The sequence below is a fragment of the Chinchilla lanigera genome, unplaced genomic scaffold (assembly GCF_000276665.1).
Source record: "Chinchilla lanigera isolate Chin_1 unplaced genomic scaffold, ChiLan1.0 scaffold00003, whole genome shotgun sequence".
Taxonomy (NCBI): domain Eukaryota; kingdom Metazoa; phylum Chordata; class Mammalia; order Rodentia; family Chinchillidae; genus Chinchilla; species Chinchilla lanigera.
Window position 1 is genome coordinate 951,682 of NW_004955404.1, and position 17,554 is coordinate 969,235.

Below are 17,554 nucleotides of genomic sequence, written 5' to 3' on the forward strand. Positions count from 1 at the left end.
CAGGTTCCTTTGTGTCGTGTATTTTGTCCATGTCAGATTCTCTAAGTAAAGATTCTGAAAGCTCACCATTCAAAAACTGAGATGGGCTTCAGCTTCTCCAGGAAAGAGTCTCTGTCCAAGCCAGACCAGTGGCCGGGCACCTAGGTTTACCAGTTGTCCTGCTGCTCAGCTTGTGGATGCCTGAAGCAGGGGCTGGGATTTGGTTCTATTTAGAGTCTTGGTGCTAGCCCAGTGACTGGTCTCGTGTAGGTGTAAATAAATAACCCTTTGAACCACTGGATGGGTGAGTGGCGATCTGGAGGTGGAAGTGGGAAGGACAGGATGGGCTTGGGAGGAATGCGGGAGGAGGGGCAGATAAACTGGGTGCCAGAGGCAGGTGCAGGGGATCAAGACGAGCCCGGGCTTTGAGGACAGGGCGACAGGAAGGATGAAGGCACAGGTGCGGGAGGGCGGGGGTAAGAAGGGACAGATTTCCAGACCGGGGAGCTTGAGGGCAAGAGTTGCATTTGTGAGGAGCATTCCAGCCCAGCAGATGAAATCGACGATGAAACCCAGGATCCGGCTGCGGTCAGTAGAAATGCCAGCAGAATGTCGCTGTAAGTCATCAGGAAGGGCGGGTGCAGGGACCACAGAGAAACCATCACCCAGCCCGTTTCTGCAGCCAGAAATCCATATGTCCCGTGCATTGCCAACCTTGAGAAACAAATGATAAAGCTAGGAACTGCCCCCAAAGCTATTAGTTCTCTCAAGCGTACAGACAGGTCTTCCACAAAAAGATTAATGGAGAAGAAAGTTTGAGCTTTCAGCCTAAAAATAAACAAAAGTGCATCTGAAGAAGGAGATGCCGCAATGAATAGATGGCGGCATTCTCCTCGTCCCCTTGGTGCCCAACAGGTCGGGTGGAGGGGAGACCTGGGGCCTGCAGTACGAGAGAATCCAGCCCAAGATACAGGTCTGCTCTCCATGCAGGGCCTTGTCCCCGCTGCCCGGGAGGCACGTCCCCCATCACCAGCGAGGGGTGCACAGCGCCAGGGTCATCTCCACCAGCCCTCGGGTGGACGGCACCCTCAGGAGATTAAGCTGCCTGAGCCACCCCATGAGTGAGTGGCGGAGCTTCAGAAACCAAAGAAGCATTACGTAACAAGCTCAGCAGGAAAAACAATTGGAAGTTTGTTCATCTCTCTTTTTTTTTTTTTTCGGCTTTTTGAGACAGGGTCTGGCTATGCAGTTCAGGCTGACCTTGATCTCACTTTGTAGCTCAGGCTGGTCTTGAACAATCCTCCTGCCTCAGCCTCCCAAGTGCTGAGATTACAGGTTGTGCTACCACACCCCGCTGTTCATCTCAAAGATAGATTGGAATCCATATTCCAAACACTTATATAGATGCATATTTTAATTTTCTTTTTGTCAAACAAGAAATAAGTGTATCCCTCTAAGAAGAAGAAAATCTATGGCTCCATGGTTTCCAAAAGTTATGTTTTAACTTTGCTGTTTCTTAGATGTACGTGAGGAGGGGTGAAGATATGCTTTTAACTTTGCTGTTTCTTAGATGTACGTGAGGAGGGGTGAAGATATGCAGTAAATCCTCATATTCGCACCCATGCAAGTGAGAGAAGCAGTAGAGCCCTGATTCCCACCGTCCTCCCTACTGGTGGACCACTGGGTTTATCTAAATGCTGATCAGTGCGCTGCACTGAACGTGTACAGGATATGCCAACATTTCAGGCACTATGACACTACATTATTTTTGTTTTCCACACATTTATTTTAACCACTGATTCATTACTCAGATGGGCTGGGCAATTTATTAATGATGTACCATCAAAACGCAATGCTGGAAATGTACGTGACTGCCTCTGTGAATGTCAGCCCAAGCGCGAAAACCCACAGGAGATATCCACTTGCAAATAAATACACTGCGGAAAGCAAGCTGGACCTTTAAAGATCTTGCTGTTCCCATCTATCCACCAGTACAGCATAAAATGGTCTAATTCTCTCTCAAAGTCTGATGAAATCATCTTTCCTGTCGTTTATGTCGAAGCCTTTTGCTCTGAAACGGAGCCCACCTCTGCGCGTTAAGCTTTCTCTTGGTCTTTCTCACTGCCCTCCAGCAACCACCAGGGTCACAAGCACCGCCAAATCAAAGTGGTTAAAGACATGAAGACCGCACAGCCTCACTCTGGGAAAACATCTTTCAACAGCAAAATTACATTTTCTCTCCAGAACTCACACCTACCCTGGAAGTGGGGTAAGAGCTCAGGCCCAGCCGTGCAGGAGAGGCCTGCTTTGTACCCGGGCAGGGCACACTCATCTGGTGCCCCTGGGTACCCGGCACAAGCAACTGTGCTGGGCAGGCAGGGTAGAGGTGCTGCTTCTCAGGGCACCACGCAGGATCCTTGCAATGCCAGAACGGCGGGGCGGGAGCTCAGTTGCGTACGGCTCCAGGTTTGCATCTCGGCAGAGCCGGAACAGGAAGCATGCAAGGAGGTGGTGCTGACGGGAGGGCCCTGTGCCGGGGGCTGACCTAGCCGTGTCCAGTCCTGGGCTGCTGGTGGTCGCCTGCTGAACGTTGGTGCAGTTCCTCCTGTAACAAAGCTGATGACTTGGTTGGTGGTGCTGGGGCGGACCACAGGATGAGCCTGCACTGTCCTCAGCACTGCACTCTCCTTGGCATGGGATGGGCTGTGTCTGGGCCCTCAAGCCTGCCTGCTCCGATTCCCAGCTGAGCTCCCTACACAGGGACCCCGGGGCTGCGGAGGCCCGGGGCTGGGTCTGGCCAGGTCTGCTCCTGCTGCCCAGCTCCTGAAAGGGCCACTGAAGGTCTTTGGTCACACTGTGTGCGGCGCTCCAGGGCTTGCTCTGCCTTCCAGTGCAGGCCTGAGAGGAGCACAGGCCAGGGCTCCTCTATCCCCCACCTGCAGCTGGGGGCCTTCCTGCACAGATGGACCTGTATAGGACCCTGCCAGCAGCCCCTCGCCTCGGGTAGGAGAGAGTGGCCCCCATGTGACTTAGCAAAGAGTAAGATAAACACACGGGTTCAGCCGGGGAGACATCTGGCCAACGTAATTCCCCAAGACTACTCAGCACATCTGGGTCTCACAAAGGAGACACTGCACAGGAACCAGCTGCTGGAAAGGTGTGCACACTTGATCACCTTCCGGAAGGTCTTTAGGGAAAGGACTGACCTCCGCCTGCCTGAGGCCAGCAGGACAGGTCTCAGCAGAAGGAAGACAGAATGGTCGCACGGTCTCTCCTCGTCCTGGGTTCTGCAGTTCCTCTCCCATTTGGAATCAAGACTGCACTCAGTGTACTTTCTGGAGAAATGGAAGGCATGGCTGGACTTCCCCGAGATTTAGACTGGCACGGGGGTGCAGACTGGACACTGCCCAGGGCAGAAGGCCAGACAGAGAGTGAACGTGGAATCCCTGGGACCCTTTCTCATCTTAGAGGAAGAGTTGCTGCTTTTCTAGGAAGGCACGAGTTTTCACAACAAGCAAATTCATGCAAATTTTTGTCCTGTGATTAGTCACATGAAGCATTGAAAGGATTAAATTAATTAACTAGTTGTTGGCAGAGAAAATACCACCAAGGAGCACTGGGATTGTGAGCTTGCAACAATGTCAGGAATGAGAAGTCTCGGGTGACCTAGGGTGACCTCGAGTCCTCTGTTCCTGTCACTATTAGATGCCACCATCTCCATGGAAACAGTGTGCACTTAGGCGAGCTGAGGTCCTTGTCAATTTGAGGAAATAACATTTGCAGGTTTGGGCTGTTATGCCAAATAAATGGACATCACATGTTAGTGATGCGACTTTATAAGGCTGAAATTAGGGGGTGAAAGTATGTTTTCTCAATCTTGCAAAGTGCTTGAGTCTGGTTCTCCTTGGCCCTTCCTCTAAATATTTATAATTCTCCAGAAGTCTTTCCTCTAAGTGCTCCCAAAACACATTTACTATGCCTCTACTTGCATATTCATAGCAAATGCTTGCTGAATGGCGATGTACTGACGTGGAGGTACAGGAGTTAACCAGACAGCACCTCTGCCTCAAGGTGCACACAGTCCAGGGATGAATCACACCGACTGCGAGGGCGGAGCCAACAGGGCAGGGCCTGGGCTGCTTCAGGCCTGGGGCTGCCTCCGGAGGGCGCTCCGGCTGCCAGGACAGCAGCGGGAGGAGATGAGGGCTGATCACCCCAGGACCTGCATCCCAGGGAAAGCTGGACCTAACAAGTGAACAGTGGCCCGGGTTGAAAACCCGGGAAACCCTGCTGCCTGTGTTATGGGTGCAGGAGGAGCCCTTGGGCAACAAGTTCCACAGAATGGGGACCTGAGTGTCCCCACACCGGGCACAGAGATGGTGGTGGCCTTGTGCGAGGAGGGCTTGGAGCCGCGGGCCAGGTGAGGGCTGAGACAGGCTTTCGACCTGGCCGCTAGGAGTGAGTGTGACCATGGGCAAGGCGGGGCGGCCATCTGGGAGGAAGAGAGGGGAAGGCGCATCGAGGGTCTGGCCTGTGGAGACGGCGCCCTCTCAAAGTGTGCAGTGAATTCTGCTGTCTCTGCAAGTGCTGGATCAACCCCTCAGCATCTGACAAGCATTTTGCAGTTACCATATGGGACACTCATGTAGCCACAGGGGACAGGGAGCAGTCGCCATGCAGCCCACCCCCCATAGCAAAGAGGCAGCACCAGGCCCACTGGCTGTCACTGCTGTTACCGCATTTTGCATTTGGTTTCCTGACTAGCTATCCATGCTTTGCTTGCATGTTAAAGGCTGAGACGTTATGCGCTGCTGTACGACCCTGGAGGTCTCGAGAGCCCTCGTGAGAGGGGTGCAGGGCCAGGTGGCAGCACCAGTGCCACAGGGCCCCGGTGAACCCCGGGAATGCTGGCAGGCACTTAGGTTCTTCCTCCACGAAACACGAGGCAGAGGTCAGAGAGTACTCCAGGAAGCCAGGCCCTGAGTGGGGACAGGGCCGAGGCCCAGGGCTCTCCGCCGGCCTGCACTGCTGTGCATGCGAGTGTGTTCACAGGGCAGCCTCCTGAGCTGGCAGGCTGTGGTGCAGCTGGGATCACCGTGAAGGTGTAAGTGCCCACGCTTGGTAGGCACGCAGGAGTTTCTATCTCGTCTCCGCCTCCCGCTCCTTCCACGTTATTTAAGTGTATGATGATGGCTTTCCTTTTCAGCTGTCTCCTGAAATGCTACAAGCCTTGTGAGAAACGTGACCTTGCTTTTCAGTGTTGTGTCTTATGAGATCATTGCAAAACAAAAGCATTTTTAACCATCATTTTATTTATTTTGCTAAAATTGCACTTTTGAGCCTATTGTTGGCAGGGCCCGCCACACCATCTTGCAGCATTATCGCGCACTCGACATTGGCATTGTGGAAACCTGATATGAACCCTCTTTCTGCCCTGCTCGGATATTGATTTAATATCAGGAGACCATTTTCTCTTCATCGCCACCAGATGCTAAAAGGAGCTTGGGGTGGACAGCAAGGACGTGTCCTGAGCGAGATGTCTCTCCTCACCTGGAATAAAGGCAGCTTCTCCTTCCTTCGAAGTAGCTTGTAGGGAGCAGGTAGGGGTGAGGCCAGAGTCAGCAGAAGTCTGCAGGTGACAGCAAATCCAGGCACTTCTGGTTTACTCTCGTGTGTCCTCCATTTTGGTTGTCAGGGCCAGGTCACCCCTGTCAGCCCGCGGAACGCTGTCTATGCTGGTCCCAACAAGGCCCGCTGAGAAAGCATGGCCAGCTGTGCTGTAAACATTACTTCACTTCTTATTTTCTTTGCCTCGAGTGTGTGAGGATTTCCAGCTCCACATTAATTAGCAGCAACGGTGGACAACATCTTTATTTTATTCCTAATGGCATAGGACACACTTATGTAAGTGCTCCTATAAGCCTTCCCTTTAAGAACATAATCAGCGTTACCCTCAAACATTTGCATTAGAATTGAGTGCATTTCTTCTGTCTTATGTAGGTGATACGTGCATGTAGTGACATGCACAGAACGCAGTGAATGCTCTGACACAAGTATATTGCCATGAAACGAGCTCCTATCCAGAGACAGATACCCTGAGGCTTCCTCATGCTTGCTTTGGTCAGGCCTGATTGCCACACACATCTCCAATTCTGATTTCTGTCACCAGTAACTTCTTGTAAAGGCAGTGACATACCTCATGTCTGGCTCTTTTTATTTTGAGGCTCATCCGCATTCGCTCATGTTTTGGTGGTTCTTTCTTAACTACTGAAGATGATGCCACTACTTGATTGCCACACAATTTGTCGATCTGTCCCCCTGCTGACGGCTGCGTGGGTTGATTCATCGGGCTCTGAACATTATTGTTCAGTCTCTGGACAAATGTCTTCATTTCTCCGGGGGCAGAGAGACTGGTCACAGGCCGGGCAGGCATCGTGCCCTAGAAGACACTGCGACACCCTTTCCACCTAACTACACCTGTCAGGACCCTCCCATGAGACGGCAGTCTAGCTGCTCCACCCCAGTTCCCAACACGAGCTGCTGTCAGTTGTTTAGGTGCGGCTGATCTGCTGGGTGTGGAGTAGGTCAAACTGCAGGGTCAGTATGTGTTGCCACAAAGACTGATGGCTTAATTAACCCTTGAAGCTGGACCATGAGTGTAAATTGTAATTCTCCCTTCTCTCCCTCAATAGCTACGTAAGCTGAGGTCGGTTACTGTCTTATACCTGGTGTTGGGACTTGTCTCCTGCTCTTGCTAGAGCTTTCCTGTTTTGTTCATTGTCTCAAAGACTTGGTTTTATAATTCACCTCTTTTCCCTACTGCTTCTTTTTTTCTTTTTTCTGGTACCAGGAATCGAACTCACGACCTCGCGCTTGCCAGGCAGGCGCTGTGCCGCTGAGCTAAAATCCCCAGCCCTTCCCTACTGTTTGTAATTATACTTGTTTCTGATTTGATCATTACTACTTTCTGCCTTTTCTTCCTTTCAAGTTATTTTGGCTTAGTGTTTGTAGCTGCTTGAGTCAGAAACTTGCATGGCTGAGGTTTTTCCTCTTTCTCAGTGTAAATACTTAAAGTTACACATTTTCCTCTCTGCACTGCTTTAGCTGACTCCAGCCAATTTTTCTTCATTGCATTTTCATTTGTTTTTCTGTATTTTGTTTTTTTTTGTTTTTTGTTTTTCTCCGGTACCGGGAACCAAACTCACGACCTTGCGCATGCCAGGCAGGCGCTTTTGCCGCTGAGCTAAATCCCCAGCCCCTGTTTTTCTGTATTTTGGAATTTTCATTGAAATTTTTTTGGCCAATGAATTATTTAACAGTATGTTGTTTTGTTTCCACTCATTGGAGAATGTCTTTCTGTCATGGACTTCTAGCTTGACTCCATCACGGCCCATGTTCATGCCCACCTGGAGCTGTGTGAGCGTGTGTTTGCCCACTCTAGGGAGTGCTCGGTGTAATGTGCTGCATCCTTTCCTTGAAGGACTCCAGGGATGTGAGACTGGGATCTCTGGTTGCTGTCCAGAGCCTGGTATGCTGCTTGCTTTCTCCATCCTTTCCTCCCACTGCCGAGGCGACGTCAAGGATATTGATCACGGTCAGGTTCCTGCGTCCTGTCCTCCTCCATCTCCACTCTGTACAGAACTCACTCAGCAAGTTTTTGCTCTGTTATTGTATTTTTTGTTTCTATAATTTATACTTTGTCCTTTTAAAATTACTTTTATGCTTTTGCTAAGGTTTTTACTTTTCATTTGTTTCAACAGAATTCATAATTCTTTGTTGAAATATTTTTTTATGTTGCTTTAAACAGCTTGTCAGATGATGCTAGCTGAGTGCTTACCTTGGTGTTTATGTTAGATGATTGTCCTTTCTTATTTGAGCTGTTTTGTTCCTTTTTTAAGAAAAGCAATTTCCACTAATATCCTGCACATTTCAGATATTATGCTGAGACTTTTGGTTCTAAGTCTCTAATTTTAGCAAGCAATAGCTCAGTTTGGTTTCTTTTTACTTCTCTTTTTTCCTTCCTTCCTTTTTAAAATTTTGTGCTGGGAATTGAACCCAGGGCCTGCTAAGCACACACTCTGCCACTGCATAGGTTTAACATACAGGACCTGGCTTATTTTTATGAGCTGTAACCCCGATGACAAGATAGTTTCCATTTTTTTTTATTAGTGCATGTTTGCAGTACATAATGATCACCTTCACTGTGGGGAGCTGGTATGTGAACACAGCACATCCTCCTTCTTTTCTCATCCCCTCCCACGGCCCCTTCTCCCCCTCCCGCCATCTCTTGGTCCCCTGCCTTTACAAAAGACCCATCTCCTTGCTTCCTGTCACCTCTATTTTAGTTTGCTCTTTCTTATACTTTGGGTTTCTCATGTAAGGGAAACCAGTGCTGCTTAAGCTTGTGTGTCTGGTGACAGTTCAGCTCTCAGGACCCTTGCAGTGCTAATGTGGTCTACCTCACATTGCAGCAGCACTTAAGTAAACGTTTATTTTGTAGTTAGGAAAATGAAAACCCAATGGAGACATGCACTTCATACACAGTGTGTTCCGCGGAAAATACCAAGATCCACTGTGAACCGCGGCCTGGAAAGGAAAGCTGAACAGAGCGGCTGTGGGTGCAGGCTGCTCCCGGCCGCAGGCTGGTGGTGGGGCCTTTTGCCAAACCATGGTGATGTCTCCAGTCAGGACCACTACCTGCGCCTGAGAGGCATTTGCCAGAGGTCACATTTAGGACCCTGGCTCTAAGCCAGAAGCCATGGGTCAGAAAGCAGGACACAGAGGACACACTGTGAGCAACTGCTACCTTCACAGCTGCAGAGTGGGGTACGCAGAGGGCGTACTTGTACCGTGGTCCTTGTTTTCAACTCCCTTGGGAGTCCCATGTTATGTGGCTGGGGCTCCATGGCCTCCTGGAGAGGTGGGTCCCGCCCAGGTCAGCTCCCTGGTATCCCTCACTGAAATGATCCTATACATGTAGGCTATTTGCCGCTTTCCATTTTATTTATTTATTTTTATTTACTTTGTTTTTTTGAGACAGGGTCTTGCTATGCAGCCCAGGCTGGCCTCAGAGTTGCAGTGATCCTCCTGTCTCAGCCTTCTGAGTGCTAGGATTACAGGCAGGCACCACCACGCCCAGCTTCAATGTATTTTTGAACCATTTTTAATACATGAAATAACACAAAATTCACGTTTCCTGCTAAATTAGGCTTCATTTTAAAACAGTCTGTGTGATGAAATGTATCTCTCTGTTGGTCTTTTTGAAGTAGTCTTGAGAGATTTCATACTTTGAAATTTAGTGGAAATTTCACACCTCGTCTACAGCTGCCACTTTTAATGCTCGCAGGTAGGCTTTGAACACTGTGTCCTGAGCCCTCTCAGCTCTGCCAGATGACCATGGCCGTCTCTGCCTGGAGCGTTAGGGACAGTGACAGAGGTGACAGGCCCAAGGCAGGACTCTGCCGAGCAGAGCGAGGTGGCACAGATCGAGATGGGGAGCCCCCGCCCCAGCTCTCTCAGGAAGGCGAAGAAGGGGACAGGCCAGCAGAGGCGCGCGTGTGCAGAACTGTGAGGACACCAGGCTCAGCCCTGGGTCCCACTGCTAGCACAGGCGATGGGCTCCTTTCCACCTCTCCCGGGGCTGCAGGTTACAGCAGAGGCCGGCAGAGGGCAGCAGAGGCCGGCTCGTGGCCTCCGGGGTGTCGGCTCCAACGGGACAAGGAGGCGGCCTTTCTTCTGCCTGGGTTGCCCTGGGGAAAGAGACAGATGAGGCGATTTTGAAAGCCCCTCCTTCCGTTCTGAGTAGCCTTTCCTTTCTTTCCTGAATCAAATGCACCAATTGCCATTTTCGAAGATGCCTCTGATGGTGGTGAGCGGCCCAGGAGACCTCCCATGAGTCAGAGGAAGTGTCGCAAGGACTCAGTCCCCACACAGCGCGGGGACTCCAGGAAAGCCACATCCCTGCACTCACAGAACACAGAGTGAAGCACAAGTTGCAGCTTCCTGCTGTGCAGTAGGCACGGGGGAATTTTTTTTATTTTTTTATTTTTTTTTTGTCTTTTTGAGGCAGGGTCTCACTATGCAGTTCAGGCTGGGCTTGAGCTCACTTTATAGCTCAGGCTGGTTTTGAACTCACAAGGATCCTCCTGCCTCAGCTTCCTGAGTGCTGGGATTACAGGCGTGCACCACCAAGCCTGGCATGGGGGAATTTTTAAAAACAAGAACTATTAAAGCATCTTAGCATCCAATTCACTGTTTAGACAGAGCTTTTGGAATTTTGTTCTTGCTGGTGATTTTGACTAACCTGATAGTCTGGGCAGGACAGAGGCAGACCCCAGCTCCTGGGTCTTGAGGTCTGCAGCATGGGCTTCCCCTGGTTAAACTGGCCTCCAGCCCCAACGCCTTCTTCCTCTGCACTTTCCGTGCTGCTTGGTCAGGGAGTGAAGGGTGAGGTGGAGGACAGAGACCAAGCACGTCTGAACATGGGGCAGCATCATCCTGATCATCCCAGCTCCGGGCTGCAGGAGAATTTCACCTCCAGGGAATCCTTCCTGACAAAGCCAAGTTAGCTGGCGACCGCTCCCAACTGCCAGGGGCCTCTGCTCATGGTTTGTGTCCACAGCTGCTTTAAAGTTTTTTTTTTTTTTTGTACCAGGAATCGAACTCAGGACCTTGCATTTGCCAGGCAGCAGAGCTGCTTTAGAGTGGCCTTAATATTCTTTATATATAATATTCTTTATGCATAATACCAAAAACTTTGAAAACAAACTTGAGGTCCAATAATTCAAAGAGGGAAATTAATCTCATAAATTGCGGTATATCAATACAGTGGAAAATTTTTTATGCAACCACAAATCATCAGGCGTTAGTCCATCTGATGACACAGAAGATATGTTATTAGCTACCGTGGCGAGTGCACCTTAATCCTTGCCTCTTGAAAAACTGAGGCAGGACAGTCACAAGTTCGAACCCAGTCTAGACAATGAGGGAGCCCCTATCTCCAGAAAAAAGTATGTGCAGTACAGTTATGTGTGCATGTGTGCGCACACACTGTGGAAACAGGTTAAGTGTGAATATCCTAGAGTGTTAACAGTAGTTGTCTGTGTAGGAGCAGTTATGCCTGACTTTCATTCTTTAGGCATTTCTATGGTTTCCTAATTTTCCAATGCACATTCATTGTCTTGGGAGCAAAAACAAAAGTTGTTTTAAAGAATTGTGTGTACATAACATTGCCATAAGAGAGACAGTTTGTAAGTGAACACTGCATAACAGCTTTCCAAACTAAAAGATACCAAAAGGAAAACGCGGAAATGCAAAGAAGGAGAGCATGAGCTGAGAAGGCCTCAGTGCCACAGCACCGAGGAAAACGGAGTAGAGCCTAACAGAAAAGGAACTCAGGAGGGAAAATTGGAGCAAAGATTTCAAAATCCGACTGAAGTGTTTTCATGCGAGGGGACGGTGGGTCCTCTTATTCCATCGCCAACAGACTGTAGATTCTGGAGACAGAGCCCAGGAGTGGTGCTTTTGCCTGGAAATCCACAGGGAGGGCAGCCACAGTGCCTCCCAGTCCAAGGGTGAGTGCCATCTCTCCTGGCTGCTCTGCCCACGGTGCTTCCTGTCTTCCGCAGGTGTTAACAGGGCCTGTTCAAAGTTGACGCAACAAAGCTGAGGGTGATAGCCTCCTGAATGCTGCTAACATTCCAGATCTGTATACTGAGCTCTTAAAAGCTTCTCAGTTTAAAAGACAAAGAACACAAAATCCACCCAGCATTAGTGAATTCATAACTAAATGACATTACCAGGAAAAGCCGAGTTTGGTGCAGTGGCCGCTGGAGTACGGCTCTGCGAGGAGCAGCTCAGCACAGAGCCCAGCTAGCAGCTGTGGTGCTGCGGGGTCACAGCGGGTGGACGTGCTCGCAAGGCAGGTCATCCCTGCAGTCTTTTAACAAGAACCCAAAGTTAGAACACCTGAGCTGGGAAAGCAGGCAGGGGAGGCTGTGTGCTTTGCCCTTGGAAAGAGCAGAGCTCCTGAGCTCAGGCCTGTGCTGGGGGCTCTTTCTGCACTCTGCTGAATGCGATGCTTCTGAAGGGTAAATCAGGTTTGCACAGGAGCCTGGCGTGGGAACATCTGCACGAGGATTTTACACTAACCTTACACGCTGTTACTGTTGCCTGGCATTGAGCATAAACGAGGAGAATTAAAAATGTCGCCATGTAGGACACGCAATGGGGGCACTTTCTGGGTTCTGACTCTGCCCCCCACATCACGCAGACACCCCCAAATATTCCAGCTGAAACTTTATAACACACACCACAGCTAATGTTAAAAGAAATGGACAAACAGTTGTGGTTGCATGTGATGGGTCACGAGCCCACTCCATGGTTTCACAAAGCTCATCAAATATGAAAATGTGGCAGGACAAATGTTTTTCTCTACTATTCAGAGACTACCGAAGCCTGCCACCGCCAATGTAATTGATTATATATATTTATAGAAACAGACGACTGGCCCAGTCATTCATGTGCTTCGACTCAATCACCAAGTACAATGCCCAGGGCAGGCGGGGCGTGTATTATTCAAATCTCCTTTTGAGACTTCCCTGGCCACTCTGGCTGGTCAAAGAGCTGTGGCTGAAGGTTTTGCCGTGAAAGAGACCCCCACCTTCACTTTATTAACTCAGGCGAAGCGGTCCTTCAAGCAAAAGAGGAATAAGCTCTCTAATCATCCGGAAAACTAATTAACTTCTTTCTTTCAAATGCCTTATCTGATTTCTCCTTGGGAGCTTTCGCTCTTCCGCTCCTTGGGACTGCAGGGCTAATGGCATAAGGGAGTTTATCAAAACATTCTGAGCAATCACCAAAGCCTGGACTGAGAGTGGCTCGGGGAGCAGAATGGCACAGCTGGAGGTGCTGAGCGGGCTCTGCCCTCCTCTGAACTTCCCCGGGAGCTGAGGGCCTTCAACTGTAGCATCCTCGGCTGTGAAGTGGGTGTTGACACAGCCTTGTCACCCTGTGAAAGCGCACGAGTCCACACGTGGCAGCTGTTATAACCTGTGCAGAAACAGTAGTGACGTCCAAGGTGGCTATCGTGGCATCACAGAAGAGGGACACAGACCCACTGGACGTGCCTGGCAGTGGGCACGGTGGGCCGCAGAGGGCCTGGTCAGCACTGCCCCAGACCACCTGTCTCACGCCTGTCTGATCTCAGTGCCCAACGTCCACTGAGAACAGAGAGTGTTCACAGGCCGCTTTCTCCTCCGATGACCTGCAGTGGCTATCTCACAGGAGACTGCTGGTCTACCACATGCCTTGGCAGCCACCGGAGTGCTCAACCGTTAAAGCAGAGGGGAAGAGGCACAGTGAATGTGTGCACCTCTAATGGGGACCCAGGGCCCACAAAGAACGTGAACAGTCAGACCTGGAGCAAGCACACACAGAGGCCGTGTGCATGCTGGCGTAAGTAAGGCACTGATAGCTCAGTGTGTGGGACAGAAACCGTCCCACCTGGGGAGGAGCAGCTCATAGACCCAGTCAGCAAGCACAGGTGGGAGAGTGTTTTCCAATGGGAGCAGCGTCGGAAGGAATAGAAAAGGGTGACACGGAGGGAAGAAGTCTGCCCGACAGGCGATAGGGGCCAGCGTCAGCCACAACAGGTCTGGGGGTGCGGTGCCACCCCAACACCACAGCCTAAGAACTGCCCCTTTGATTGGTCACCGTCGGTGTACGCTGTGAGACAGCTACACCATGTTCACACTGTCCCCAGCCTTCCTACGGGACGTTCATTTGTCCTTGCTTTCTCCCACACTGATCTCTTCACGTTCTAAGGTGTTTGATATTGATACATAGTAATGTTAAGCTTACTGCCTCTATTATGTTGTAATGTCATTAAAAGCTTCTCTCCTGGATGTGTAACCACTGAGGTTTGGAGACCAAAAATTAGAAAGATAAATGGGCTAAGGGGAGAGCCAATATTTTGGCCCCAGGCATCCGAGGTCAGAGTAAACCCAGGATAGAAGAGAGCTTCTGCTAAAGTACCCTATAGCTCAGCTGAGTCCCTGATTTTCTGATCAAGGAGATCATGGGACCACAGAGGAAAGTACAGTGTACCTAAGGAGAGTCACCTGGAGAGAAAAGGTCTCTCAAGCTTTCACAGAAAGCACCTTGGTCAAGCAATGGCCGTGACTCATCCAGATGGCTGACACTGACAGAAGATCTAGAGATGCTGTGAGTGGTTCCAAAGCGATTCCTGAGGAGACTTAACTGACCTTGATAGGTAGCAAAAAGGGATTAATATGGGCCTTGCCTTAACTTGGTCTTAAACATCCAGCAGAAATCACAAGATGTGTAAAAGGCAATGCCATAGTAAGGTGTTAGCTGTAAGTGGTTCAAATTACCAAGAACTTCTGACAATTGCCACCTAGACTGGTACCTGGGCACTGTTACGGGGATTTGGACTGTGTTCTCCAAGCACAGCTTTTCCAGCTTCAGCTAAATGCCCATCATTTACAAAGCAGACATGTTGGGAGCAGCTGAAGCTGGAAAGTAGTTACACGTGCAGGACGCAGCCAGCCCGAGAACAGGGGAGCTCCTCGAAGCGTGTAAATAAGCCATTGCCGCTTGTTCACTGATTGCTGGGCAGAGGCTGAAATTAATCAACCTCTTGAGGGTATAAAATAAACGCTCTCATGGTCTTGAGCAGGGTTCTTCTTTTGCTCAGGTGATTGGGTCCTCACCCGATCCGTGCTATTTGTCTCGTCTACCTTTTCTCATTCTCGCCGCCGTTCCTTCCTGTGGTACAGCAAGAACCTAAGAAGCGGTGACAGATCCTGCAGAGCCAGAACACGTGTCTACCATGCACAAGGTCCTGTGTTCAATCCCAACACCTCCTAGCTGCTTCCTGCCTGCCCCACCATGGAGTTTCTCCTTTGCGATGCCACCTGTCACTCCTCCTGCCTTGGAGCCAGCCAACCAGGGACTGAAGCCTCTACAACAGGGACGAAAATGTCTTTCCTCCTCAACTTGTGGTTGTCAGGTATTTTGTCCCAGCAAGGAGAAAGTAACCAAGACATTTTTTTTTTTTTTGTGTGTGTGTGTGTGTGTAAAGGATTTGCTTGTATCTTCTTGCCCCTCTCTGGAAGTGTTCCACCTCGTGCATTTTGAAACTTTGTGAGCTCTTGCTTCCTAAGTTTATATAATTGCTATAGTTTTCGGAGTTGACCCTTTTATCATTGTGAAAGGTCTTTATCCCTGGTGAGACTCATTGTCTTGTTTTACGTTAATTTCAATGTGCCCCTTCAGCTTCATCAAGCTTGGCAATTTTCATGGTGCAGTGGTCCCACGCTACTTATTAATCTTTGTTTCTGGAAGGTGTAGGGTAGAAGAAGGAAAGGTAGTGTTATGGTTGGTACATTGTGTCAACTTGGGGAGTCTAGACATTTGGCTAAGTGACTCAGCAGTTCTATATCCTGGGATGCAAAGGACACGCCCTTTCTGCTCTAGGATGTTCTTCCTTGTGGATGTGAGAAGTTTAGAAGGTTAACTATGTGAGTGCCGCTCCCTGGGTGGAGGTAGCCTGCTTACAATATAAGGAACAGAAAGAGGCTTGCACGAACTGCCATTCCCCTCTTTGCTCTTACTGCTTTGCTGTCTTCTGCTTCGGAATCAGCTAAGTATGGACTGAAACCTCCACAAACTGTGAGCTAAATAAACCTTTCCTTCCTTCACTTTGGGCGTTGGGTGTTTCGTCTCAGCAAGGAGAGAAAAGTAACCAAGACAGGTAGCAAACAAAGCTGGAGAGGAGAGTGGGTCACCAGGCAACAGACACCAGTAGGCACCAAGTACCAAACAAACGATGAGCACCAGGACAGGAGTTTTGAGTCAAAATGTGTTGAAAACCAAATTCCACACGTTTCAAAGCCGCTGAGTACCAAGGTCTGCGTGCATTTCTTTCTTCTGCTCACTTGTCTCCTACTAGAAGGTGTCCTTGTTACACAGCACATCATTAGGCTCAGCCTTGAAAGCAATCCACTCTGACAGCGCCTTTCATGGCAAGGCCTCGCTCAGTCTCGCCTGCACAGCGGCCGAAAGAGTGAGCGGCCCCCTTCCTCTTCGGCTTCTGTTCATCTTTTCTCTCTTCCTTTTGATCACTTGAATCCTTTCGAATTCCACTTTAACTCGGTGACGAGCACAGCCATTCGGTTCGTTCCTGCAAATCAGGAGGAGGAGGAGCAGGGCAACCTCTGCTTATTGGTCTGGGGGACTCTGGAGCACATGCTTACCCCAAAATGGCTCGACCAAGCCTCAGAGTGTCCCCCCTCTCAGCTAATGGTGGCCTATTATTATAAGACAGGACGTGCGCAGCCTGCTTCCCTTCTTACCCGTGGCCCTCCTGGGTCTGGGTCTGGTCTCCGAACGCTGCAGGGCATGCAGGAGAGACCCTTCCAGGGCTGCCTCTGGGATCACAGCCAGAAGTAGAAACAGAAAGCCCCCCGGAATGCGCACCCTGGCACCGGGGCTGCAAAGGCCAGGGATTACAGCCGCTTCCTTCAAGGTGTTAACCCATAGGCTTCTGGTATGCGCAAGGTCCGGGTCACTGCCCCTGCCAACGACTGTGCTAGGGCCGGGTGGGCCAAGCAGAAACCACGCTGGACCTGGCACAGAGCGCCGCCACCCTGGGCGAGGCGCTCGAGCGCAGGAGGGGACCCGGGCAGAGTGGTGCCGGTCGTGGTACTACGTTCCGCTCAGCACCTCCCGAGGGGGCAGCGCCCAGGAAGCGAACTGGCGCCCGAGGAGGGGCGAAGCCGGGACCGGGATCCTGCCGCGGGCAGGCCCGGCTCACTCACAGGGGCAGGGCCACGCCGAGGACGTGCGGTCCTCTCCGCGCTCGCCTCCCCGCCGCCCGCGCCCTGCACATCGCAGTCCCGCGTGTCCCGCCGCCCCTCCTGTCTGGGGGGCCCGTGCTCGCTCCGCTGCGGCCGGTGGCTCCGGGAGGGTGCCCGCCCAGCAAGCTGCAGGTCGCACGCCTCCGCCAACGCAGGCCCCGGGCTGCTCTGTGCACGTGACTGCCCCCCCCCGCCCGATGACGTCATCGTTATCTTGGGCGCAGGGCTCCAGGCTGGGGGGCCTCGGCCGCTAATTTCTGCTCACAGGAGTGCACCGCCTGTCACAAACCTCATCCCCTTTGCGCTCCTACACAGATCCGCCATCAAAATTGTGAATTCAACCGGTGCCATTTAAAAACCACCCAAACAGCGGGCTGTTCCCCGGGACCCTCGCCGGCACCCGTCCGACGCCCCCAGGAACTCTGCGCGCGCGGGAGAGTCGCGGCGGGGCGGACCCTGAGCTCGCGCATGCGTGTGGAGCGGGGCCTTGTGGGAAGCGCGCGCTTTCGCAGCTTCCGCGAACATGGCGGCGCGGTAGCCCAGGCGCGGGAGCAGTGGGCGAGGGCGGGAGGCTGTTCACAGCCGCGGGGCTACGATGGCAACCCCCGACCAGAAGTCGCCCAACGTTCTGCTGCAGAACCTGTGCTGCCGAATCCTTGGCAGGAGCGAAGGTACACGCGTCCGGAGGTCACTCC

At 51.1% G+C, this 17,554-nt stretch overlaps 1 protein-coding gene across 4 annotated transcripts in view; it reads left to right on the forward strand.

The window, feature by feature from the left end:
* The first annotated feature begins 17,345 nt into the window (after positions 1 to 17,345).
* Tubgcp3 (tubulin, gamma complex associated protein 3) overlaps positions 17,346 to 17,554 on the forward strand; it is a 58,203-nt gene continuing 57,994 nt past the window's right edge. For all 4 annotated transcript variants that reach the window (XM_005373977.2, XM_005373978.2, XM_005373979.2 and 1 more), the window contains exon 1: positions 17,346 to 17,530. In XM_005373977.2, coding sequence (XP_005374034.1) covers positions 17,455 to 17,530 — 76 coding nt within the window. In that variant the 5' untranslated portion in view covers positions 17,346 to 17,454. The remainder of the gene's footprint in view (positions 17,531 to 17,554) is intronic.